Source organism: Diadema antillarum, unplaced genomic scaffold (genome assembly GCF_040938485.1).
Source record: "Diadema antillarum isolate AM-2024a unplaced genomic scaffold, OU_Dant_1.0 seq00000667_RagTag, whole genome shotgun sequence".
NCBI classification, from domain to species: domain Eukaryota; kingdom Metazoa; phylum Echinodermata; class Echinoidea; order Diadematoida; family Diadematidae; genus Diadema; species Diadema antillarum.
The window spans coordinates 296,815-324,802 of NW_027271577.1; the positions used below are offsets into that span (position 1 = coordinate 296,815).

General features: G+C 38.8%; 2 protein-coding genes across 3 annotated transcripts in view; one reads left to right on the top strand and one right to left on the bottom strand.

Annotated features, from left to right (window-relative positions):
• Positions 1-13,016, top strand: part of LOC139736849 (uncharacterized) — a 118,568-nt gene extending 105,552 nt beyond the window's left edge. For both annotated transcript variants that reach the window (XM_071647511.1, XM_071647512.1), the window contains 4 exons: positions 3,313-3,612; positions 8,156-8,355; positions 11,189-11,425; positions 11,835-13,016. In XM_071647511.1, the coding sequence (XP_071503612.1) occupies positions 3,313-3,612; positions 8,156-8,355; positions 11,189-11,425; positions 11,835-12,215 (1,118 nt within the window). In that variant the 3' untranslated portion in view covers positions 12,216-13,016. The remainder of the gene's footprint in view (positions 1-3,312; positions 3,613-8,155; positions 8,356-11,188; positions 11,426-11,834) is intronic.
• Positions 13,017-21,372: 8,356 nt separating this feature from the next.
• The window catches only part of LOC139736856 (uncharacterized), a 29,643-nt gene continuing 23,027 nt past the window's right edge, over positions 21,373-27,988 (bottom strand). The window contains exons 8-9 of the mRNA XM_071647518.1: positions 23,045-23,243; positions 21,373-21,808 (exon numbers count right to left, since the gene is read on the bottom strand). Coding sequence (XP_071503619.1) covers positions 21,624-21,808; positions 23,045-23,243 — 384 coding nt within the window. The 3' untranslated portion in view covers positions 21,373-21,623. The remainder of the gene's footprint in view (positions 21,809-23,044; positions 23,244-27,988) is intronic.

Sequence of the window (27,988 nt, forward strand, 5' to 3'; positions counted from 1 at the left end):
GTTGTCATGATGCCGATCAATGTTGATTGTCTGCAATGACTAATGCTACAGTAGTAACAACAGTCACCCGAGAATTGTAAACAAAAGTCTTGCAGGAGATGTTGATGTCACGGTCAAAATAAAGATGAGTCAATGCGTCTAATCATGGCTCCCTAGAAAGGTCACATCTGTAACCGAGTGTTGTTATAGTTGTTTGGTTACATGGGATGTTGATCAGAGCAGTGAATAAAATGTTCGGGCCAGAAATATACCCCTACCTCCCCCCCCCCCCCCCCCCCACCTCCCTCAAAACACACAAGAGAAGGACAACAGGGTTAAAATTCACAAAAATTGGAACTGTAAATCCCGACAAATCCCCCAAGTCAATAGGTGAAGTCCTTTATATGAATGCCGCCGCTCTGACATGTTTGACTCGGGGAATTCTTTGGGATTATTCCGCTAAAGGAACATAGATGTCAACATCATGTTCGCAATCCGTCTCAGCGAAAAGTGAGTTGCATTCCAAAATGTCCCCCGTGGTATGGGAAGCACATTTGCCCCGCTAGCATCTGTCGAGATGAGTGGAGGGGAAAACTCACATGCACGAAATGTCTTTACCAAGTGAGAAGAACGGATGCGAGGTGGTTCCCGCAACAAACTCAGCCTTGTTCGCCCCAATCGCCCCCGATAAAAAAGTTCATCAACTTTGCGCCAAAGGTCAGGGGATTTTAACGGATTAATTTTACTTCGTCTCACGGAGTAAATTTGCGAATGGTAAAGAAACATTTCGAGAAAGCACTCCTTGCAGAACACTTTCTCTTCTGAAAGATTTTGAAAGACTAAAACATGGTTGTGCTCAAGTGGCGTCGTGGCAATCATCGATTCGTGGACAGGCTTTTGTTCCGGACTACACGTCACTCGTGAAATCACCATCTGTGTTTTGCTATAAAATGTCACATATCATGGTCCTTATGTGTTAACCCGTTCCATACTGAATTTTTAAATCCCCATAGACATAATCCCCACACACAGGTAACCGGGTTCCCGTCGGGAACGGGTTACTTTTGATAATGCTATCAAGAACAGCTCAAAGCAAAGACTCTCTGTTGTAGTATGGTGATAATCGCTATCATAATTTCTGGTTTCATTTCATAAGTATCAAGCAGAAATTGACTCTTAGAGCTGTTTGGAAGTGATATGAAGTTATTATATCTGTTTTAATTATGCCTTCAGTCGGGAAAGAATAGTTCGTTCCTTTTTCTGTAATTGCTGCTTGCTTTCGCGCCAGTAAGAAACAAACATAAACGCATGATTAATATGACTGGAAACTAGACTAGTCTCTTACGGGAACAATGACATCAGGTTTATGATATTCCCCTCCCATGCATAACAACTCGAGTATAATGACGAGACCCAAGACTGTAAATCTCTTGGGAAGATGTCTGCTGAGCACCCATACTGTCACCTAGTGTCAAAAGTAGACCTCAGTCTGGTCGTCATGGGAGTTATACGAGTCAACTCCGAACTAGAGCGCAATTAATCGTGATTTTATGTGGAATATCGTGTATCAGGGTGATTACTGCCCGTGTATCCTGTGTATGAAGTGAGACCATTCATCACTGTCAAAGGTGTTGAGTGCGTGTTGCACTCGCACCAGGAGTCTTATCATAATACGGTGTATTAGTGACACGAATGCATTTATTGAACAGGGTATTATGTGCGCATTTTAACTTTTGGTCGGCAGAAAAAAAGGGGGTACATCAGAGCATGGAGCTACTACTCCATGATCAGAGTGAGGACTTGAAGTGAGAGGCACGTGGCCAAATAACGGAGGAGAAGAAAGAAATTAGTTACAGTACAAAAAAAAAACGGTACTCGAAAGGAAGAATTAAAGGATTCCTGAGCACTGTGAACGTGATACGAACACTTCTTTCTCTCCCGACACTAAATGACACAAATGGACACATGAGCACACGGAACATTTCCAGACTGTTGGTTCAGTTTAGAGTGAATTTAAGTATTAATTTTTGGTCATATCAATTACATTTGTGAAGAACTTAGATGTATCAGTCGAATGTGAATATGTTTATGATGATTTTTACTTTTTTATAAAGGTTCGTGAGTTTTTCTTTGAAGTGGGCAAGTTGAACACCGTTTTTTGCTTCCGAGGAATAGAAATAGGAACTTGCTAATGAATAAAGTAAAGTGCAGCTGTATGCTAATCTATCTGCCAGCTGTTCGTTCTTATATAGTGGAGGACATACGTAGGAATAGAAAGAATGGAATCAGCTTGTGCTTTTCATAGACGTTTCGACATCTAGCTGGGAGAAGAGCTTCAAAATACTCATTGCGTGACATTTCACAATGCTTGCGAAAGTGCTACTCCGTCCCCGTGGCTGCTTGCCTGGATGCAAGGATTAAAACCGAATTCATTTGTGTCCCATCGGATGATCGTGCTTTCAAATGAAAAATGTCAGATTCAGTTTTCATTGACAGGATGTCGGCTCTCCTGGGTTTTTTCTTGTTTGTAACAATCAGGCTGGCTCTTGGAAACAAACCCTTTTCTTACCTGCAACCTTTGATTGCCTTAAGGGAGGAAGAGGGTATGATTCTCATCTGTGAAATTCTCACTTCTTCCGACCGACTTGTGCGTGACTGAACATATATGAATTGTCCGATATCGATCAGTGCCTCCGCGATTTGCCGCTGTGTCCTCTTCTGTTTCACATTTGTTTCATTCTCCAACACATTTTGCAGGGAGAAAAAGGGGAGCATCGAAAATAAACCAAGAGTGGAGAAGGCGATGCGCTCAGTGCATGTGATACAGTGTGTAACAGACGACACTCCACAATACCAGACGTCACCCCTAAAAAAGCGCACGCTGACTTTGCTTTTGTAATAATTGAGTCCTCGTGTGTTCACAAATGAGCCACATATCTCCTCTGTGAGACATATTGTTATTTAAACTAGTTTTCATTACCAACAATATTGGCTAAACCTTTACCAGACCTGTTTTATATGATTTGATACAGCTGTTAAAGTATAGAGCAAATGAAACATCATTTGATAAGTATACAGATCATCTACGTTCGTTTCAATTTGATTAGATAATCCTCAATATCCTAAAAGTCGTGAGATATCATTTTCTTCCCGTGAGTGGATACTTCGCTTAGGATCTACTTGGTTTATTCATGCTTTATTCATGCCCTAGAGGTCACGATCACATATCCATTAATGACCTTCCCACGGAACATTACAAAATGAGGGTTGATCTTACTCCCCCTAAAAAGAAAAGTTTCTTCATTTTTGGATTGTCTTTTCTCATGCCTTTAGTACCCCTTGATGCCCCGATCATCCTTCGACACAACTACCAGAGTCAGAGCGTGCTGAAGATCACGTGGGACCCGCCCGCCTGCGGCCGTCGAGGGGGCAACCCCCGGCAATTCGAGTACATGCTCATCAATGTGAACACGGACGTCGTGGAGCACAGTGGGATCACCCATCGAGAGTTCGTTGTCCTCACCGACGTCGATTCCCTGGAGAGATACAAGTTCCTGGTAGCTGCTATCACTTCGGCTGGCAGTGGTCCCTTCGCAGTGGCAGATGTTCCCGTCTCCCCAGACATTCCGCATAGTAAGTAATTGTTCACTGTGAGTCAGGGTAGCAAAACTATTCATTGAACAAGGGGGCGGGTCAAAGAAAGGGTGCTAGCTGGTAGAGAGAGTTAGCTCAATATCAGTTATGGCGCGCTAATTTCAAACGAGACAAAGGTAATCGTCACAAGTCATTACATATTCCAGTATCTTCTAAAGACAGTGGAAAATTTGCTAATGTGATTGTTCGGGGGTTTTTTATTTTGTTTTATTTTTGTTTTGTTTTTGTTTTTTTAGGGGGGGGGGCGAGGGTAGTACCGACCAAGGGATGGATTCAAGGAATAACTAAACAAGAAAAGCTATATAAGACTGACGCTCACAGGGAGGAAATGGACTGACTGAAGAAAGGAATGAATCGGAAAGAAAAAAAAGAGAGTTCTTTGTTTTCACGCCATGTGTACTCACCCTCATGAGTGACTGAAAACAAAACACCGGTTAGCAGGGATAAACTATGACCCACCACCTCTCAATTCCCCCCCCCCCCCGAAAAACAGAAAAATCCGGAGAATATGTCCTTAATGATAGTGCCTTGTCATTATCTCAACATTTCTCTCAGCCACACCATCCTCATGTGTGATGGAGCGACATACCGTAACATCAAAACAAATAGTACGGCTGTACAACTCATTCACACGAAGTATAACGGGAAGCAAACCGGCGCCAAAACAAAGAGCTCGCGCCGGACGCTAACGTCATCGTAATCACATAGCCTGATCCGATGACGGCAGCCCCTCTCCTCCCCCCCCCCCCCCCCAAAAAAAGTACTTTGACCCCAGCGCTGTACTATTACCTCGAAGTTCATCATCAACATGTATGTGACTCAAAGACAGACGCGCTATATGTACGCCGCACCAGACAACGTGCTGTCTGGTGATTGGGCGTTCATGATCAAGTCATGACTGTGACGAATCAGGAAAGAGGCCTACAAGCAGATGCAGTAGGGGATGAAACGTGTGTTTGTTTGTTTGTGTCTCTCGACAGCTCCTGAATGTTTGTTCTCGCTTTGGATCTATCAATGTGTGAGTCTTGAAGGCATCTTACACGCTCTGAGACTCTTAGACGCGTGTAAACTCTTCGAAAAGAAACGAATTATTCAATGTCTTTTAGGAAGAAGAAACGTCAGTGTCTAAAGCCATGTGATGAATCCCTTTCGTATGTAATAGTTTCGGTAATATCGCTGCATCACGACAACAAATAAATGAAACAAAAAAATAACGCCAGATAAATCTAAAACCTGCTCAACAGAATTCTTGAAATGCTTAGATATATTGTACAATTCACACACTGACGTTACTGTGATCCTAAAGTTGGATCGGATCAACGCTAACACTTAAGTTTCGTCCAGTTCAAAAGAAAGTACGTGTATAATGTATGTTACGTGTATAATAGTAGGCCTATCTTATTAGGTGGCATAGGTTGTGACTATGGCTAAATATGAGCTCATGTTGATGTTCCACTGTATTAAATTTACTACTGGTGATGAAAAATACTGTAACAACATCACTTTCGATTTGCTTTGGTCACACTAGTAGGTGACATATCCTTTGAGCAAGATGTCAGTGAGCGGCGTTTTCAGCTAATTTCAATGCATATTAGCCACCCCTAACCTTTCTCCCCTCTTCTGAAACTAGCCATTCCCCGCTCTCGTGCGTAGTAGAAAGATTTAAATTTTCGCCACGCCGACGTTCAGAGGGGAAAAAAAATGTGTTGAGCATGTGTAAAATCGCTTTTCAAAATCGATCTACATAATTATTTACATCTCGCGTCGTCTGAGTTTTCACTACGCCTTGTGGGCTATTTTTGCGTCCGCTCAATTCACGACGCAGAGAGCTATGAATTGATGCAGTGATCAGATGGGGGCGCCATTTAATTTGTTCTAGGTTGCGTCCTCGCGTAATCTGTAGCTACTATGCAACACGACGCAGAGAGAAAGGAGAACGTCCCAAGGCAATCATCTTCTCAAATGTCTCCCTGCACTAGCTGTGTGATATCGAGGCTCGTTTCATTTTGACACCAGAAATTCCAACCCATCTCCTACATTGTAGGCCAAATCTACCAAGTCTATAATGTCCTGGTGATGCTCTCAAAACCTGAACCTGAGCTATGGTGGGATACTTTTTTTTCTCCATCACATTAGATTGTATCTGCTCTTGACGTTCTGAAATTTTGGGAGAAGGTTTCAACTTCCTCCATCTTCCACGCTGCTATTCGCAACATTCGATCCACCGACTGAAGGAGCGGGGGTTGACGGTGCAAATGTTTTCCAGTAGTTTAGGCTATGAGAGTTGCCTGAAATGAAAGGCAATTCATTACCGCATTTTGTAGCATCCGGATCAGTAGAGAAAGGACTGCAATAGTGCAACAGGTGTCGGTATCCAAAAGAATATTAGTCCGGGCATACAATATCGGTTACGGCGACCGATGGTATAGGGACGCATCTAGTCCAAACAATTGAGAGGATACTGTAATACACTCTGTCTTCCCACACAATGATCCGGGCAGAGATTCAAGGTGCCTGCGTCATGTACTCCGTGACGCATTCCACGGCTGGGCCCGGAAGCCCCTCATCAGCGGCACCTCGCAGCCTGTGTAATGTATCATACCACATAGAGAACGTCGAAATCAGGGACATTCATTAACTTGTTTACATTCCGCGCACTTTCCTCCGCGAGAAGGATTAATGAAGTCATATTCAACGCCAAAGAATTATCAAAGTCCATAACGTTGAAGCGAAAACTGTAAACTGGAGTTGTATTGCACAATCACATGTGGGAATGCACAACCCCATCACTGAAAGTAGCTGTCATTTTCACGGCAGTTGCCATTTTGTATGCTTATCGCCCGCGAGAAGGAAAATGAAACAAAAAGCCACATTAATTTTAGCTAGTCTTGTTGCGTTGAAGCTGGGCAAATTGGTAAAGAAGAGTCGAAACGCCACTTGTAATTATTGCATGCGTCTCGGGAAAGCCGTCGGTCTTAAATTCCAATCACACATAATTATTATTCAAGGTACGTTGTATTCAGCGTATAAAAGAGATGCAAATGCATTGCATTTTTAGGTTTCCGAGGTTGATATAAGAAAAAATAAGATTGAAAAGCCTGTGTTTCTTGAGGTGATCCCTTCTGAGAGGTAATGGTGATAACAAATCAAGCGGGATAACAACACATTTTGTCTAAGCAGATTGTAAAAAAAAAATCTTGGAAATGTAGCTCACGTACCATTGACATCGATAAAGTAATTTACCCATCATAATTTTAAAGACGTCTAAACGGAAGAGCTCGTCAGTTTCATAAGAGAGTGGTTATGTTGCAGATTCCCCTACATCGTCATTCATGAGCTAATAACCCCCCGACACATGCCATCCACCCTGTTCGTGTTTCTTCTTGTCTTGCTGTCTCATTGCCCTCGATAAATCATTAGTCGAAAGACATTCGTCTCAAACATTCGCCAACACCTCCTTCTGATTCCCCAAGATACGGGCTACCCCTGCCCAGTCTCCTCCTAGCGGAATCACCCCCGAAGATGTCCCTCCGTCACTGGCCCCTTAAGGAACCCGGCCACCTGCTGCTCAAGTCGGGGGTCGACAGTGCACAATCGCAGTCAGATTATTCTTAACGACGTAACGAGGAGTTATCCTTGGTCGCGTCTAATCTCTGTTTCCTGATGTAGAAACAGATAAAATTGAGGGGGATGGAAATACAGACAGATAGTGAGAAAGAAATGGAAAGAGAGAAAAAGAAGGCAATGATATATCAGACAAGACCCTTTTTTCCTGATTGTTCCGTCTCAAAGAAAAGGTCAAGCGAGAATTACGTAATAAATGGTTGGCAGCCTCGCTTAGATTTACAACCGTGCCTCTGTAAGGATAGACCGGACATATCAGTCTCTCCTGTACATGTCCAACCTCCACAAGTACTTTTTAAGTTTCGGTAGTCTGAAGGCAGGCTAGATTGAGCATACAAACAAGACGAAACAAAAACTGAATTTTTGGGCGTATGGAGCGTGCACATGTCCTGGAAAACACTTCACAAAGAAAACCACAGCCTGTATTTAAAAAAAAGACACACAGAGAGAAAATGTCAAAATGTTATGACATCAGCAATACTTTTACGAATGTATACGTCACCATTGGTCAAAAGACGTTAAGATCCTGAAGGAAATTAATCTCTGATGAGATTATCATGCCATGATAGCACCACGAGTATTAAGCGAGCTCCTTTTAATCCACTGATACTAAGATAATGTTTCAATGCAACTTGCTTTCTGACAAATAAATCGAGAAATTTCATCTTAAATGCTAATTAACAAAGTTGTCTTTGTTTTTCGCTCCATATCTCCCTTTATCTGCTTTATTTCCTCCCTATTTCCTTTTGACTGTTCTATGTGCCTGGATCTATCCATCTCCTTGCTTTTCTTCCTTTCTTTCACTTTCTTCTCCCGCCTTTACCTATGGCTTTCCGTCCTCCCTTTTCATATTTCCCGCCAATTTCTTTTACGCCCATCCCTCCTTTGTCCGTCATAGTATGTGGGCAGATGCGGGACCCGGTAGGGACCGGCTACCGTCGGTTTGGCCCTTCGCCCCGGATCAGCACCGGCTTCGATTCGGCCCCGGGGGCAGCGCCGTGGATGGCCCAGTTGTGGAGCGTGCGGGAAGGCACGCTGTTCTGCTCCGGAAGTATCATCAATGAATACTGGATCTTAACGGCTGCCCACTGCGTACCGGTAAGTTTGAGCACGAAGTATTAACGGTTGCTCTTTCTAGTCTTTAAAATGCTGAAATCGCTTCCTTTATCACGATGTCATAAAAAAACTGCAGCGTTCAGCACGATTGTTGTTCGCTAAACGCCGGCAAGTGCTAGAGGGCCTTAATTAAGAAATTATGCCTATTTAATTTTTGAAGGGGAGTGGGTAGGCGGTGACTGGATTTAGCATTCGAATGTAATCTAAAAACGTCTACACATAACAACTATTGCGTCACCTATACAGTTGTTAAGGTTGTAGGTATCTACTTGAGGAGGAAATTTATAATCTCCGCGAAATTGATTTGCATTGTGATAACAATGAAATGTAAAGAGGCGCAGTCATCCAGTAACCATGTAGGATGATACAAAACAAGTGTCAGTTCACAGATGTCACAACGAAGAATAGAAAATCATGATCCTGTTGAAATTGGAAAAATACCTTTCTAAAAACTAGTCATAATGGCCGTGACGCTCTTTTGAGATATTCATGCATAAGACAGGTCACAGGAATTGGGCACGTGCACGATTCCATCGTCCAGAGTTGGCATTATATTCATTAGTCGTGAGGAAAGTGCTACGTTCAGAAGTTTGTGACACACCATCTAACTGCGAGATTAAGGAAAATATACATTAATTAACAAGAATAGAAACTCTACAAATCGGACTGCGAGTGCATAATGCACGTTGTTTAGTTACCATGGTAACCTAGGTCATAATGAGATTGTAATCGTTCGTCTTTCAGGTCACGTGTCCGTTGCATTGTCTCACTGCCTGTCATGCATCATGAAATGAAAAACAACCCCACCCCCCTCTCTCTCTCAAAAAAAAAAAAAACAACCACAACAACAACAAGCTACAAGTCTTGATGTACTCGCGACGAAAGCTCCTAGATGGGAGACAAAGACAAAAACTAGTCGGGAATGATATTTCCGTTCCATGTCTATATTTAACTCCGTGAAGACAGCTCAATGTTTACCCCTTACTCATTATTACTGTTCTGCTTTCCGAGTCTCGAGGAAGTGGGTTTGGGAGAGCCTTGGCGCAAAAATAAATCACAAAACTAAACGGAACTAAATTTGGGGGAAAACGCTAATACGCATTAATTGAAACATCGAAAGATTAACCATCAGACAGAAGGGCCTGTAAGTCGCCATGGAGAGTACAATGACAGTGACAGCCGTACTTACAGCCCTCCGCGATGAATCACGGGAAAAATCAGCGACAGATGATAAAGCAGAAACGACGTACGCGGCTTATTGTCTGCTAACTCAACCCAGACATCAATGTTAAAGTGATAAACACTGAATCATTAATTCAAGGCATGGATTCCAAACACCGACAGACGACTGTATTAGAGACGCTGTAGGGGAAATGTGCGAACTACACCTAAACAGGGAGGTGCACCTCCCTGACCTAAAGTAACACATGCCACACAGTGATATGACTGTGTAACAAAATGATGGGCATGGTATATATCATAGTTATCATTTGGAAGTGTCTTGTAGTGAGAACAAGGCGAAACGAGTGAAAAGAAATTAGACAGTTATCATTTGTTTCCTGGAAGCCCTGACACACTCTATAAGAGCAGATAAATATGACTTTAAAAAAAAGTAATTCATTACCTCAGTAATGGAACTGAGAATAACTTTTAGTTTTATCTTTTTTAAATTTATTTACTTTTTTACCGAAACGAAACTAGCGCACGTTCACAAGGCTTTTGTAAAGTCAGTTTGTTTGTTTGTTTTCTGAAGAGAACCCTCTCTCCAGCCTTCTATCGCTAGTGGGGAGGTTCTAAATTGGCAGGGGGGGGGGGGGGTTAATGCATGAGAGTTGGATTTGTTTCGTACATCAGCAGTATATGAGAAAAAAACCAAACAAACAACAAACAAAAGAAAACTGTTTCTTGAAACCCACAAATTTAAGGAAAGATGAACGGACCTGTTTAGGGTTGTCGGCTCTATTCCAAGTCGACTTTCTCCCAAAGGGTTGCAGAGGATGCTAGATTAGGATCTGCGCTTCCCCCGTTCACCTGTGTTCGCCTTCCTTACACCTTTGAGAGAACGCCGGAAAAAGGTTCTGTGATAAGATGTTAATGTGCAGAGATTGAAACTGCTCCCTGCTGTAGCTTTTTTTTTTGGATCGGTGTTGAATGCTTTGATCGTGATGAGGGAGGGGGTAAGGAATACCACTGGATGAGACAAAAAGATAATTTTATTCAACTGCACCAATACAGACTAATGAGCTTCCAGCTTGACACTTTCACAGCAGCTTGGAGCTAATCCGTAGACGTGTATTCCATAGTATTATGCACCAAGAAGATCTAATCATGGAAAGACGTCTCCTAATCTCTCGAGTTCCGTTGCAGCACTTGAACTCTGGACAATGGCTGTGATGCAACCATTGAGACTCATTGTCATACGTTGCTTACACGGATACCAAGCAAGGAAAACACTTTCTTCAAACGTTAATTTGTTTGTTTGCTTGTTTGTTTGTTTGTTTGTTGTTGTTGTTGTTGTTGTTGTTGTTGTTGTTTTTTTTTTGGGGGGGGGTTGCCAGTTGATTATCCCTGATCACCTTTTTAAAATATAGGACCTAGAAATAAATACACGTGATAAAAACGGGATTCCCAACGCTCAACAGGGATATTTTTTTCTTCTATTTGCATGCATTATTTTACTTAAGTCGCATTCGTACATGCACTTAAAGGTGATCAAATTTACACATCTTTTTACTCTCTTCTGGAATGCAAAAATGGCCTCGTATTTTCTGCTCATGCGCAAAGCTGTAGCTACCAATTCTCTTGTACTTTGCAGACTCCAAACACGATGCCCCACGATCTGAGAATCGTCGTCGGCGACTACGACACCACAATGCCCGAGACTCACGAGAGAGTGTACGACGTTGCCGAAATCATCACTCACGAGGATTTCAGCACCGTCGTGTTCGACAACGACGTGGCGCTCATTAGGGTCTCCGAAGCGATAAGGTTCAGCGACTATATCAGACCCATCTGCGTCCCGACCACCAAATTGGCCAGGACTATGCTGACGGTAAGTCAGTAGAGGAATAAGGTCCCAGAGTTTTCCATTGGATGTTCAAAATAATACTGCTGGTCAAGTTCACTTACTCAAGCTTGCCTCTTCTGTGTTAGCACTGTTCAATTAGAGGACACTGCCATGTATATAGTAAATACCGTAGCAGCGAAGAAAATCAAACTGAAGATGACTGTTGACAAAGTGAGAAGTTGATAACAAGGGTTCAATAAAAACGCCATTGAAAAACGATCTTAGGTCCCAAATTTGATGTCTGTATGGGGAAAATGTATTCATGGGCGTTAAGGTTTTTTTTTAAAAACTTGCAGAATATATCGAAATTATTCCTGAGTATACAACACCTGGTTTTTCTTTTAAAATAGCTTGTGTTCCTTTTCTTTGTTCTCGTCATCGTTGATTGACACAGACGGGAAGCTACGGCACTGTTTCAGGATGGGGCCGGGAGAGTGTGCCTTCAGAAAATACACCTACCCGTTACCTCAAGCAAGTCTTTCTACCCGTCGTGCGGCGGAAAACGTGTAAGCGAGCAACCGAGTATGGCTTCACGTCCAATATGTTCTGCGCAGGATACAAGGCGGCAAATCAAGGCGATGCGTGCGCTGGAGATAGCGGTGGCCCATTTGTTGTGCAGCACACGAACAACAGGTGGTATGTCTTGGGGATCGTTAGCTGGGGAGACGGATGTGACTTGGAGAACAAATACGGCTACTACACGAAACTGCACAGGTACACCTCGTGGATCAAAAGTCACACGAGAGTGAAGGTGATGAAACACCAAACAGAATGAAACGTTTTGTGGTAATTGTCATACCCGACCAAATTTTGGGTAGTATTACAACTGAAAACTTCCTTCATAATGCCGAATATTGCCAGTGTGTGTTAACACTTCGTCGCTGATGACGCCACTTGTCGATGAGGCCACTCATGAAGCCAGCGATTGACTTCGATGTCGAGTTAAGGGAGGTAGCGGGCAATATTTTTTTTTCCATTCGTAAACACCTTGAGAAGACCTGTGACGTTATGTGGAAACTCGATACGCCGTATATCGTCTGTAGACTGTGACACTGAAGTAATCATGAATCGCCTTTTCATGGACGTGGACAATTTTTAATGATTTTAAGCCAGTCTCTTTTAGCGTATGATCCAAAATATTTGTATTACCATCACCACTGTAAAACCAATCATCTACATTACAATAATGTGACAGTTGCCGCCACCACCACCACCTCCACCATCGCCATCATCATCATCATCATCATCGCCATCATCATCATCATCATCATCATCATCATCTTCATGTTAGTTGCTGTCATCGTCTTCATTTTGCTTTCGCCATCCCCAGTCTCGTCATCGACTGTATCAGAATGGGGAATCATGTTTAACCCTATAGTCGTCATCGTCTCGTAGAGTTCATCCCTGACGTCATATCACCATGAACATTGTGGTAACATTCGTCTTATGATGTGTTTACCGAATGGCTGCGTTCTCGCATCGCCTCCATAGAAGGCAATGTCTCTTAAACGGCACTTGTTACCTGATCCGTGTGAACATTTGGCATGTCGACAAGAATTTTGTACATGAAAATTAATTTGAGGGTGCTGTTTACTTCAGAAAAAAAGACTTATGCTCTCTAAGAGAAATTATGTCGTTCTTTTATCTGTTTATATGTTATATAATTATGTTATTTATTTCTCAGTAGCCTTTCATATGTGAATCTGAAGAGAAATTGTGAATAACGAATGAAATGTGAATTTAATGTTGCATATTATCATAAAACCGTATGAATGTATAAGACGATGATATCTAAGATGTAATCGACGTGACGAAATGAATTTGTTCTGTTACATTTATTGCAATATTTTCAGAAAACTGTTAATCCTCTTTGAAGGCTGAGAGAAGACGCACGTAGAATATTAGAAGCTGACGTTGTTCTCCGTGCAAACCATTCCACTCTGTCCAGTGGCCTACTGTCAGCACAAAGGTCATCACAGATCACATTTCTAGGAAGACTCCCGTTATTATTTGAAGAAGAAGAAAACAATCGTTTTCTTTTAATCAAAATGTTTACAGGAAAAAAAAAACACCTTTGGTAAAGACAACCAATTGCAATAGTTCTTTGACTACATCCGTTGAAAAAAAAAAATATTTCATGTTGCTTGGCATGAATGTATATCTTTACTGCGTGATGTACGACTGCACGCGCAGACCAACTCAAGAAATGCTTATATCCCTCTGAGTGAATGTCGATGCTGGCTGCACAGACAGCTTCTTCAAGTTATGTGATTGGTTTTATCTTAGAAAGCACGGAAGCATCAGGCTGATTTGGTGTTTAGTTTGAACGTGACAGCGTTTGTTTCACGCAATGTGCCTTTTCTTTCTTTCTATAAAAATCACTAAAGATGGTGCTGTTACTTCACGACTTTTGCAATGTTTGCTCACATACAATAAAGAAGAAAGAAATTCTGCGATTCTGGAGCTTGTACACGTTCCAGTGATGCTCAAGTGATGTTTATATTTTGTGATTCTAACTGTGGTTACGTTTTGTGACGTAACTGAGGTGCTTGAATGCAAGAGGTGCTATATCAAAATGATATGTTCTCTAATTTCGCTTTTTTTTTAATCGTAACGCATTTAGTGTTGCTTAAGGAGGGGCACGCGCCTTCCCGTCGATAGAGGGCATATTTTGTGAAGTATTTACTTCCTTACATTATTTTGGTACTTCTGACAGGGCTAATGAGAAACTGATGAGCAGCGCAAAGTTTTCTAACAGTACTGAATGATTTATGTGAAATGGTTTGTTGCTCGATATCGTTTTTGTCAGCCATAGCAAGGATGCAGTATACAGTCAAATTGGCCTTAATTACTTTTTCTTTGTATTTCAAATTCAAGTGCATAATTGTAGATCACTTATCTCCAATATTTTTTTTTTTCAATTTCATTTCTCAAAAAAAAATCTCAAATAAGTGGAGCTCTCTTAGATTGGATTTCCAATTTTCTATCGTGGGCACTTCCGACGTTTTTTAATTTTTTATGAAGGCAAACTGGTTTCTGGGAAGAATAATTGTTTTGAGACATTAAAATAGTGCCTTGCTATCAATAACATGATCTTGCATTGACCTTTTTTCCACATAATGGAATAATGTCAAATTTCTGTGTTTTTTTTCCTTATAGATAAAGCCGGAATACACAATCGAAGGGTTGATGTAACGGATGCGTAAACATCTAACATCTAAACTTATCAATTGCTATTTATAATGGAGTTTCGTGCCATGATCTTCTGTACGTGGTATCGTCCGGCAATCCATCAATTATCCATCCTCAGCTTTTGTCTGCTTGGTATTTTCATAACTCAGGTTTAGGTGACTTGAAGATCTATCCAAAGTAGAAGATAAAGCTGGTAACACTGACATGGCTTAAATTAAATATGAGCGTATGGAGATTAGAATTTGTTATGCTGAAGGTGATACATGTATTTTGTTTCATTATGTTATTGACGTTATCTACAAAAGCAGTGAGCTTACACAATAGCTGATTCATCATGAAATTAAAAGGACACACCTTTCAAAGGAATATAGTCATCATCATTTTTGTAGATATGCACATAAAACAACAAATAAAATAACATCGAGATTGCTGCCACTTTCGTCATAGAATTAGCGTTCTATGTGACCAAAATTGGTTTCTACATGTATTGTTAGTTTTATACATATAGCACTACTCTGCGACTTGCAAGAAAAACAATTCTGGAAGTTAAGCTGAATATATATTCCCTACAAAAGTGAAATCAAAGTGACAGCAAAAGTGCTTCCCTCTTTCTTACAATGGATGTATGTAAAAGTATTGTGTTGAATTTTATGTATTAATCGTATACGCAATTTATTTTTGTTTATGTAGACATTGTCGACGAATTCTGCGGTTACCTATGTGAGTTTAAGTTTCGTCAATGTCTTGTACAGTTTGTATCTATGTAAATACATGTACACCATATATTTCGTTCAATGATCAAATTGGATAGGTTCTATTTATTTTCAGAATGGTAGGGACAATGTTGTACAGCAATAATTTATTTAATAAACGGTGAAAACGGGGCAGAACCGATTTGCGTGGAATCTCGGCTGTGCGTAATCGGAGAGACCCGCTTGGACAAGTGTTTGTGTGCGAGTGTGACTCATTTGTGGATTTTATGTAGCCTTATTTCGATTTTCTATGTGTTGAAGATATACATTGCATCAACTTAGAACCATGAGATTTCAGATTTACGGTTGATTTATTACAAGTTCATAAGGCAGTGTCAGCATAGAGATATGAATTTGTACTGATAAGATTCAGTCACTTGTATTCACGATATAGGCAAATTATTCGAAAAGAGCTTTCCTTTTTGTTTTCTCTCAAACATCTCAATATTTGAAACATGATTCTTAAATAGTGCGCTCTTGATTTAAACCAAATATATCAAAAAATATACTGTATATAACAAAATATTGCTAGTTTCGATGAAATTCTCATACATACATACACACACACACACACACACACACAACATATCTACACGTATTAATTAGTGGGGAACTGTTGTTCTTTCTCTTATCTAATTTCATAACTGAAACTTTTTTTTTTTCTTATGTGGCGTTTACACCTCACGGACATGACGGAATAAAGGCTGGTACTAGTAATGCATATTCTTACTCTATGTATACTTGAGTGACCCGCGCCTCGTCATAATTAATGTTTATGCATTTTTCAATAACACTACGTCACTGAAATTCCATGAAATCTCACTCACATAAGGGAAATATGCAGAAGATTTCAATAGAACTACTGTATTTTTTTTAAAACAATATTTTATTTCGATTCCATCATTCATCGTTGATTACAATTCAACATTCAGTTGTGTTGCTTGCTGCGTGACATTTCAAACATATATCAAAATATTACAAAATAATTCTTAGGACTGTCATTGTGTCAATTTCTGTTTATTGTACTATACAATACACAGTAACTGCTTCACAAATATAGTCATCCCCGCAATAATCATAACATCAATTTTTGATAATGGGTCAGCAAAACCAATATGTATTTACATTGTACAATACACAATACAAAATATATCCATTAACTGTATACTCATCACAGCAGTAATTATTAGATAATGAAATCAATTATTGTTAAGGGGTCGACTGTATAAGTTCAATGATCGACATCACAAATTTGCAGCTATCGTCGTCAAACGCGAACGATGCGGAATAGTTGTGCGCTGAGAAAGGGGTCCACACCTCGCCGCCCCGCGCTCCCATAGACAAAGCACGTAAAAGCCCTGTCACACAGCGCTTCAACGACTGTCCCGTGAAGCAGACGATGTTGTTCGCGTTGATATCGAGTTTAAAACGAGCTACGGTCGATTTATAGACGTGGTAGGACGCGGGGAAAAAATCGGAACGGCGTCGGACGCGGTAAAAAGTTTTGAACTGCTCAAAATTTTATTCCGCGGACAACCACAGGCGGCACACGTGGTAAAGACATGCAACTCACGTGAAACACACGTGATAATCCGTGTTTCGGCAGTGATTAAAACTTGGGGAGACGCGGAAAGACGCGAAAGTTTAGCGGTCTGTCACGGGCAGAGCACGGTCATGCACGGAAAATGGATTTTTCCGCGTACATACACGTGGCTATACGTGGCTGGACGTGGTTAGCCGTGCTTAGGCAGTGCTTCAGCAGTGGAACAGCCGCCAACGGCCATACATCGTACAAAGCACGGCCTAACAAAAAATTGACCAAAAAATAACCACTTATCACCACGTCCACCAGATTTTCATAACTATTGGTACGTGATTTAGACGTGGAGTGCTGTGTGACTGACCGTTGTGATACCGATAACACGTATTCCTTATAGAAATTTAAGATTTTCAAGAAAACTGTTCGGTTTTCACCTCAGTTTGCTTGGCTGTGGTAGGTGACGATATTAGGGCCCCTGACGAGGTGCGGGTACCTCACTATGCCCCATGAATGAATCCATTGTAACACGCATTCACACATGCTACACGCTTGCCTTTTTTTTTTGTCCACGCTATTAGGCTTATTACAAATCTACATTTTTTTTTTCACTCCAAGGTACGACAAAATAAAAATAAGACCACTTTTGAATTCAAAATCATAAAGCGCAGAAGCTTACTGAATTGTTGCTGAAAAGTGTATTGCCTTTATCTTAGATATAACTGTTGATCCGACTCTGAGCTACACTTTGGATTTTCTTTTCACGTGCAGAATATGGAGAATTATTTACACTGATTATTAGTCCATGGGCCAAGAGCCGAAAAATGGGTTGTTGGTACCACCCGAGGTGGCAAAACCTTTTTGGTGTCATTTTGTTTGTCGGACATAGATACGCTTATCAAGCTATGATAGCATTTCCAAATGAGTAGCTTAGTCATAATAAATGAATTTTTAACCAATTTGGTCTCGTTTTTATATCCCTATACTTCTGAATCGAAACTAACCGCTTTATACAAATACGAGCACTGCCTTCTGTATGTCCACAGGTGTTCTGTTGTAAACGCGGTGCGCTTAGTCTTTATTCAAGGCAGCGAAGGGAATATCCAAAGGGTTATGATGTCCACAGCTGTCACGCGGTGCGCTTAGTCTTTATCTAGAACAATGTACCGTTATCATATCTAAAGTTCCTAATAAAAGGGATTATCTATACTGTTTTTATACCACCCTCTCAACAAATACATCAGTTCATTTACAACATTATTAATTATAATGTATTGTATACCGGTACATTGTTTTTGCATAATCTTTTATTGTTGGATGGAAATAAAGCGACACTGGCGTGGTATTAGCGTTTCACCGTAGCGTTTTCACCGGAAAATGATAAGTAATTGAAAAATACGCTAAAATTCACAAGAAATTGCTTTTTTGTTGTTGTTGTTTTTAGATAAAGGGGTAAACACTGTATTATAAGCTTTGGATATTCCCTTCGCCGTCTTGAATATTAGACTAACCGCTGTGAACATCATAACCCTTGGATATTCCCTTCGCTGCCTTGAATAAAGACTAAGCGCACCGCGTTTACAACAGAACACCTGTGAACATACAGAAGACAGTGCTCTTCTTTGTATAGCGGTTGGTCTCGATTCAGAAGTACAGTGATTTAACAACGAGACCCAATTGGTTTAAAATTCATTTACTATGACTAAGCTACTCATTTGGAAATGCTATCATAGCTTGATAAGCATATCTATGCCCGACAAACAAAATGACACTAAAAAAGTATTGCCACCTCAGATGGTACCAATATCTGGCCTGGCCCATGGACTATTATGGTCTCATTATTCTCGCCAGCTTTTCAGTGATCAATCTATCATTTGTCTCCCATCACTCATCCTACGATAACAGAATCCATGAGGAACAGCATTGAACAGCATTAAACGTGGCTTTGAAGTGTAGGATCACAACAGTGTAGGGTTCAGCCATTTGGTCAACAGGTCAAGTTAAGATAAACTGTATCATAGTAACATAAACGTATAAATATTAACGGACTTAAAAATCATTTTGCTCTGAAATTCAGCCAGGAGCTTGTCGTTTATGTAAACTATATGTCATCAAATTCATCTAATTTTGCAGTATTGCAGCTTTCGATTTATCGAGCTAGCTTATCCATTTGTCACACATTAATAGACCCATTATTTATCTTACTTTTCTTTCCTCATCGTATAGTCCAGTCAAAATATGAAATGACCCCCAACTAATTGCAACAGAATTGATTCCACTTCCATTTGACCTTGAAGAGCTACTAAAATAACATATTGAAAGTTCCGTAAAATTGTGATGGATCAGTGTCTAATTTGCATAAATTCAAAAAAAAAAACAACCTATTTATACAGCCTATATATCTGGACATGAAACCCGCAGAAAATAGATTCTGTTGTCTAAACATGTATGTTTTGTTTTGTTTTTTTAGGTCAAGGAATACAATTATTATAACAGCAGTAAATTTCAAGCATCCCTTTATATATTTTCTGCATATATTTACATATGTAATCACATTCAAAATGGCCGCCGTATTGCCTGTGCCTGTATCTCCGTATATGTACATCCGCAAATGACCCCTCGTTGTCTGTGATCATTCTTCTGTTAAAAATTATAAATGTAGTATATGTAACACTTAGGAATAAGTCACTAATGATCTGCATAAATTTACATATTTACAAATCTATTCAAATTACTACCTTGTTTACTCATGTTTATACTTTCAGGGCCATATCTGGAAGCCTTTGGGAACCTTCAGGGCCCAGGGAGGCATGACGTCCATTTATTCATGACACTGATCATTTACTGTATAATGTATCACATTTAGGGTTCACATGTTATCTACATTCAGGGCTGATTTTACATTTTGCGTTTTTACTTTTCTTGTTATTTGCGTTCGTCAATCAACGGGAGAGTTGTGTAGCATTCCCCCCCCCCCCCTCCCGTGTAGATACGTTTAAACCGCACCCCCCTCAAAAAAAAAAATCCAGGATTACATATAATTCTCCCCAAATTTTATGAAATCGCTATCGTTCTGCGTGTGTGTTCCTCGTGTTTTAAACTGTGTTATTTGCAGTACGTCTTTAACACACCCGTACACACACACACACCCGAATTTTCATGTAACAAACAGATACTATCACATCCGCAAACACCATAAGACACATACATGTATTCAATAAGATTCTACTATCATAAACGCACAAAATCGCTTGCTTTCAAGAAGTGGCCAGATGCTGATCGAAAACCAGGATAGTGCTTGATGTCGTTATTGCAATAATCCTGGCAATACTATAATTACGGTAAAATGGAGTAAGTGGAACACTTAAGCCTTTCTTTTTCGTAAATCAAAAAAAAAAAAAAAAACGCACCAAGAAATATTCAGGCATCATAGTTTGACCATTAACTCAATACAAATATGTGATATTGTTTTGGGTAAATATTATTCATAATTGAGTTCAAGATTACACTTAAGTCATGACTGTTCCATTGTCCCACTTGCCCCGACGTACTGGGGTAAGTGGTAGAGCATTGTACCCATAGGATTGTCTGCACAAAATGAGAAAGGTAAAAGTACGCGTAACTGATAAAGTCGCCAATGTCCATTCAATTTTCATGCGTCTCACTTACCCCAACCCCATGGGGTTAGTTGGACAGGAAATTCTTTAATGTCGAAATTGAGGAATGTAGTATTTTCTCCCCTATTTTGATAGATAATAAACTGAATAATACTTCCCTACAAGAAATTACGGTGAAAGAAGTAGCACCATAAACAAGATAAGTAATTTTTAAAACCATTCTTTAATTGTGCGTGCATTACGTAGATTTTCAAATTTACCGCTCTCACGTCATGGTCTCATACAGGCCAACAAGATGACATTTCTATGAGTAATTTAGTCCACAAAATTATCATTTTATACTTAAAGATAATTTTCAAAAGACTAAAACAAGTCATTTCAGGAGTTTTCGGACCTGTGGACTTGCCAATGAAATATTGTGAAGAAAAATAAGCCTAAAATGAGTCTGAATAAAACAAGAAACTGACAGGAAGCTCAATGTTTTAGATGATGACGTCGCTCTCAACACACTGTCTATCAATATTTCATCTGAGGAGAAAATGCCCGAAATCAAACTGATGGATAAAGAAAATAAAAATCTACTTACGTTTTGTTGACGTCTAGTTATCAGTTGTACAACCTTTCAATCACGACACTAAAATACGTTTTTTTAATCAAATAGGACACCAAACACTACCACGTCTTATCCACTTTTGTTCAGAAAATAGCTACGACGCAAAATCTTGGAGTGAGGCTGTGGGATTTTCAGGATTTTTGACGATTTTAGCTTTGATAATTCTACTTTTTATCACAGCGAAGGCATCCATTTTGTTTCTACATAATTGTTTGCTCCTACAAAACTTTTACTCCGCTAATGCCTTCTCCTAAACAATGAACGTACCCATAATCGTTCAAGTGTTCCACTTGTCCCAGTGCTCCACTTACCCCATTTTACCCTATGCAGTATGTTTTTCTTACAATGCTGACTGTTTCGTGTGTGAGTGTGTGTGTGTGTGTGTGTGCGTGTGTGCGTGTGTGTATGCGTGTGTGTCGTTATTTTCCAGATCTAATCATTACGGCTGCAACAATCTTTTTCTGAACAATTGTCACGAGGACTCCGACTGTCTAGCTATATGTGCTATAAGGCGTCGTGCGTCGAGCTTTCTCATCTTCAAATCTTCGACCATCATCTCTTCATTGATTGCCAATAACATCAGGCCATCGATGTCCTCTTTGTAGAATATATCGCAGTACTCGGACAGACCAATTTCACGCAGGAGATCTACAGTGTCTTCAAGATAAAGAGGAAACAAGCTGTAAATAAATGTGTAAGAAGGAAGGTTGGTATTCTTTTTAAATTTTGACACTGCGTCCCCCAACATACACATGTTCTCCAGTACAAATATTTCATTCAGTCCAACATTATGTATGGAATTGAAGTGTGGAGAAGTAAATGCAAATTTTATTTGAATTGCCTTTGTCTTAGTCAGAAGATTGCCATGAGAGCTTTTACCTTTAATAGTCCACTCAGAACACCCACTGATCCCCTGTCCGAAAACTGGGAGTTATGGATAATTATATATGAACTATACAATTTTTTCCATAAATTATGTGCATTTGTTTTTGATCCGTTTAAGGGAAATATGCCACATGATCTGATAGAATATTGTCAAAATATCAAACATTCTTATATTACAGCAAGGGGCAAAAAAGGAAGGCTGCTTTATTTACCAATATGTAAAACTATTTATGGTCATTAACTCTTATTTTCTTATACAAGAGTTTAAATGTGGAACGCTGATCTGCCCCCAAAAAGTAAGGAAAATTGAAATCAGGAAATCTTTACGAAGTAAACTATCAAAGCACATTCAATTTGTATAGACAAGGTCCTAAAAAACGATAACGCTATAAAATAATTTTGATACATATTCATTTGCTTATTATGTAACACGTGTTAAAGGAAAAACACCTACTTGTGCTATATCTCTTACAATGTCTTAGTTCTTCTAGCAACCTCATTGTGTAGGCCTACATTCTTACCATCAATATTGTATGTCCAATGCAACTCTTTTTCGGACATTTTATTACTCGATAACTTAACCATTATGTATTTGATATGTTTCTTAGATTGTTTAGACTGTTATGCGTGGTATGTATTAATGTTGATGTTAACACAAAAGTGTAGTGTTAAATTACCATTATGTATTCAAATTTCCTTGTACATATGTTGCTGTTTTAGATAAAAATAATCTCAAACTCAAATATAATCACGGTAAATAGATAACAACTAAAAGGTATCTTCGCTGAACGACGGCGGGGTGTCATCTTTCATTGGGAAATTAAGTATAATGAGAAAGAATGGAAATGAGTGAAAAAAACCAAATTACGCCTTCACTCACAAGATGAAGAATTCATTGAAGTAAAAGGCACTCAAAATGGAAGGAAGATTTCGGCAATTTAATTTAATTCGCTCTCACGTATATGCAATACTTATTAGAAGATTAATAATGCAAATGGAGGGTCTCACCATCAGTGGTCATCTTTCGTGAAATCTTGATATGTTCCATGGATCTTTGAGAGGAGCATCCGTCTGCCTCTAGCTCTTCGTAGACACATTCCCTTATACCGGATCTTTGCATTTTGTCCAACCTACTTTGCAATCTACCAATCTCAGCACGGTCAGCCTGTTGTGACGACATGAATCCATCTCTTTCTCTTCTTAGAGCCTTGGAGAAATTAGAATGCAGATAAAACATCCATACCACGTTGACATTAGGAAGTCCAGGTTATTTGATTTGATTAGATTGATTTTGATTTGATTTATTCTCTGTACGCCTTTTTTTCCTCACATATATCGTCGGCGTTTTCACGAACCGACGCTATTTCGTTTTTGAGCGAAAATGCAATTCTGAGAAAATCGCGTTTAAAGATCTCACAAGTTTTAGACAACGTTTTCAATGACTTTTCCTATCTTGTGTGTGAAAATTTTGACAGGGTGATGAGAGTGGAAGTTGTTCTTCCTATCCATAGTGTAATTTTAGTGTGAATTCAAAAAATTTACGATATTTCTGTCTTCAAACTCACTGCGTCGGTTCGTAAATCCATCGTTTCTTGCGCGCACCATAGGTTATGTACTTAAGCGCGGGTCTCACGAACCGACGTAAGTTGTATTACGCCGGTTCGTGAGACCCGCGCTGTAGGGCCTGTACAATAGGTAACGTGCAATACGCGTGCATTTACGAACCGTCGCTATTTCATTTTCGTATGTGTTTACATACAAATACTATTAGGGCTATACCTGCTTATCAACAATAACCTTATTAATTGAAATTAATTGTCATGTAATGATTGTTGTGATGATTACAATACATTTAGTGATAATTAAGATGATAATACAAGCCAGTTTCTCTTAATTGTTCTAAAAAGAGTGTTGTCATTGTTTTCATCTTCATTTAGTACACGCATGTATTGTTATTATAGCTGTGGTTGATCGTTCCAAAGATTTCTTTGCCCCCCCTTTTTTTTGTGGATATATTATTATTTAACACTTTTGCATTTGGACATCTATCATTTGGTAATACATGTACTCGGTATACTGTTTCATATTTTTTACTTTTTACTGTTTTTTTAAACTTTATTAACTTACTTTTTCATTTTTTCACATTATTTTTAATTCAAATTCAGTTCACTTCTTTCATAATAATTATGAATGTTTGTTCTAAGATGAAGGATACCGCTAAATCTTGGGAAAAAGACGTGCCAGTCAGTAATAATTACTTGTATTTACTCATCTTTCATACTCATGCATGCACTCTGTTATTTCTTTCTCTGAAATAATATATTAATTTCTTTATTTCTTATTATTCCACATATTTGTGACATTTACTTTGTCACAATTTTTATCAGTGTCATTATTGTCATTTGGCTCGCATGCGAATTCACTCATAATTCCTCATTTTCCATCTTTCTCTTTCCTGCTCAACAGATTCTATGATAGCTGCACCTGATCATATAAAAACATAAAACTCATCCTGCATGCACTCTTCGAAACTGATAAACTCCTAAAAATACATAAATATCAACACTATCAGAATTTCAAGCTTCATTTTAAATATATAATAATGGTCATGTTTTATTATGCCTTTTGCAGCAATATATTGAAGAGGTACATTATGTAATCGAAGAAACATAGGTCCTCAATAAAATATCAAATTTGAATTATTCAGAGATGAGTAATGGCAATGGGAAGGATAACAATTGTGGAAGAGCTCCATAAATCAATACATATCTAATGGCAAATGGAGATGGAATCAAGATTCAAGAATATGTGTAATTCAAGTTCATTATTATATCAGTTCTTGTGTGTTCACAAAAAGAGGAACACAGTTCGAACATGCACACCAAATCTTACATCGTACATTTACATCTATAGAGTGCGGACGGAACATATACAAGAGAAAGAATAACATTCTCAAATTAATATATCAAGCATAACTATGTATATGAACACACAAAGATGTTGCTGCATATGCATGAAGCTTGAGAGTGCTGCAACACCCATATGCTCAGATAAAAACTTGATGTATATCATACAAAAGAGAAGAGGTACTGCATGTACATGTAGTTACACTATTCACAGGACAGTAGAGAAAAAGCACGAGAGAGAGAAGGAAATGGGTGTCTAAAATAGGTCGATGTAAGGAGTGCCAAGCCAATTAAGTCTCTAATAGAAGTCATACATATATAAGGAAACAAATTAATCACAACATAAATGATCATGCTCATGTTAACCAATAATTAGCATCTAAAAATGTGTGTAGAAAGCCCATAATATCAGCCTTTCGCCCCGTAGGCTTGTTACATATGAGAAAAGAGAAATTTTGGCCGACCCCCCCCCTCCCTGTGAATCCTTAATCCACCAGTACTAAAAACACATTCTGAGAATGTGTTTTAGTACATGTACTAGCAAATTCACAAGAGGGGTGAGGAAATTCAGCCAAAATTGTGTGTGGCTAAAATAATTCAAAAAAAGGTCATCAGCAAAACTACGGGGTGGATGGAGACGAATTTGTGATGACTAAAAAAAATGCAGCTAAAGGAAAAAAAAAAGACAGCGGAGAGGGGCCAAGGCTAATTTGACTCCCCTCCCCCCCCCCCCACCAAAAAACAAACAAACAAACAAACTCCACTGTTTTACAGCACCTTTAAAGGACTCTTAATTTTTTGTTTGTTATAAACAAACGTCTCGAAGTAAAGAATTCCATATTGTAGGCGAAATGTAGACCGATACAGTGTATAAAGTGTACATCCCAAGCTATTAAAGAAAAAAAAAACAGATTATGAATATCATTTAAAGTAAGAATTTCAGTGTGTTTAATCATCTTTAGTTGAGTTGCAAATGACATGTACATATTCAATAAGAGCAGTAAACTTCGAAGCGCCCCCAAGCCCTTCTATACTTAATTATTCATGTGTAAAGGTAGCGCCAGGGCACTCCGGTGGTCTAGTGGTTATGACGCTGGTCTAGTAATCCAGAGGTCGTGGGTTCGAATCCTGCTTGGGCTGCCTGTGATTTTTTTTTTCACAGCAGCCTACAAACTGCACACTGCAGTTGCGTACGTTACTACGGATGAAGACAAATGAATAATCTATTATTTTAATATGCAATGTTTGACATCTTTATTGCAATCACTTTCTTTAATTGTAAATTTAGAGACATAATGAATTATTATTAAAAGAAATCAAATTTCTGTATTTTGTTGTGAGTTTGCATGGGAACATACACGTATCATAATTTACAATTTTAGTTAGATAAAGAACATCTTATAACAGAACTGTCTAGTGATGGTTGAATAATTATGTCAATTTGTTATAAGTCCTATCAGTTACATGGAGTGCATGTTCCCATGTTTATAAGAATCATACGTGACACATTCAAAGTGGGTTGAAGACAACAAAATAATAAATAAAAGAATAAAGGAGAATAGAACTTAATCTGATTACAGCATCATCTAAATATTGCCAATGTGCACTTAGAAATCTATCAAGATTTATCACAAGGTTATGATTACCACACAAAACCTTCAAGATTTATTATCATGAAATACATGCCAATGAACACTTAAAAAAATCTAACATTCCATATCCACATGAAGCTTTCCTTGATATAAATGTCTCTCTGTAGTGTTATTAAAGTGTAGCAAAATTGTAATTACGACATCACAGAATGGAATGCATTGTTTTCACCTTCAATCTTAGGATCTCCTTTCATGTTTCCACTTTACAATCACATTTCACTGTAGATATACCGTCCTTATGTTGTCGCCCTTCATCCCGATTTCTCCCTTCTATCCTATCTGTAAACTGTCTTCTTTCCTAAGCCATTGTATTCACATTCCTTGATGATCAGCACGATGCTGTACTTTTTTCTTCTTCTCTGAAACAGTCCAGCTCTTCGCTACTGCATGGCATCAGTCATCTGAAAGAAAAGACAGAAATTAAGAACTTTCGATTAAAATCAAACATCATGATACAAGATACAACTTTCATTTTGAGAAAAAGAAATCAGCCAACTAAACTGTAGTTGAAATAATTGTGCTCTATTTATATTAAACATAAAACAAAACGGTATACAGGATCAAAGAATGTCAAAAAAATACTGCTGTTCGTCTTTGATGCATATTCAAATTGTCTCGCCTTTTACATATTGTAATGATGCAAGATCTTGTGTCTAGCACTTAGTAAGTCTCATGTAGAATTTAAATTATTATTCACATGAAAAATCTGCATGTCCTTGTAAATAAGGCATTGCTTTGAAAAAGCTGAATATTACTAATTGCATTTGGGAAACAGTCTACGACAATCAAACTTGTTTATTATCAGAGACTTTAATATCTTAATTAGACCTAGACTCTACATTACCATTGTATTCACATCCGTTGGTGATGTACACGACCCTGTACTTTTCCTTTTCTTTTCTGAGACAGTCCAGTTCTTCGCTACTACATGGCACCAGTCATCTGAAAGAAAAGAAAGAAATTAAGAACTTTTGATTAAAATCAAACATCATGGCACAAGATACAACTTTAATTTTGAGAAGAAAAAAAAAATCAGCCAACAAAACTGAAGTTGAAATTATTTTGCTTTATTTATATTAAACATAAAACAAAATGGTAGGCCTATGCAGGATCAAAGAATGTCAAAAAATGCTGCTGTTCGTATTTGATGCATATTCAAATTGTCTCGTCATTTACACATTTTACTGATGCAAGATATTATGTTTAGCACTTAGTATGTCTCATGTAGAAATTGAATTATCATTCACATGAATATAAATCTACATGTATTTGTAAACAAGGCATTGCATTGAAATAGCTGAATATTACTACATGTACCTGCATTTGGGAAACAGTCTATGACAATCAAACCTGTTTCTTATCAGAGACTGTAACATCTTAATTAGACCTAGACT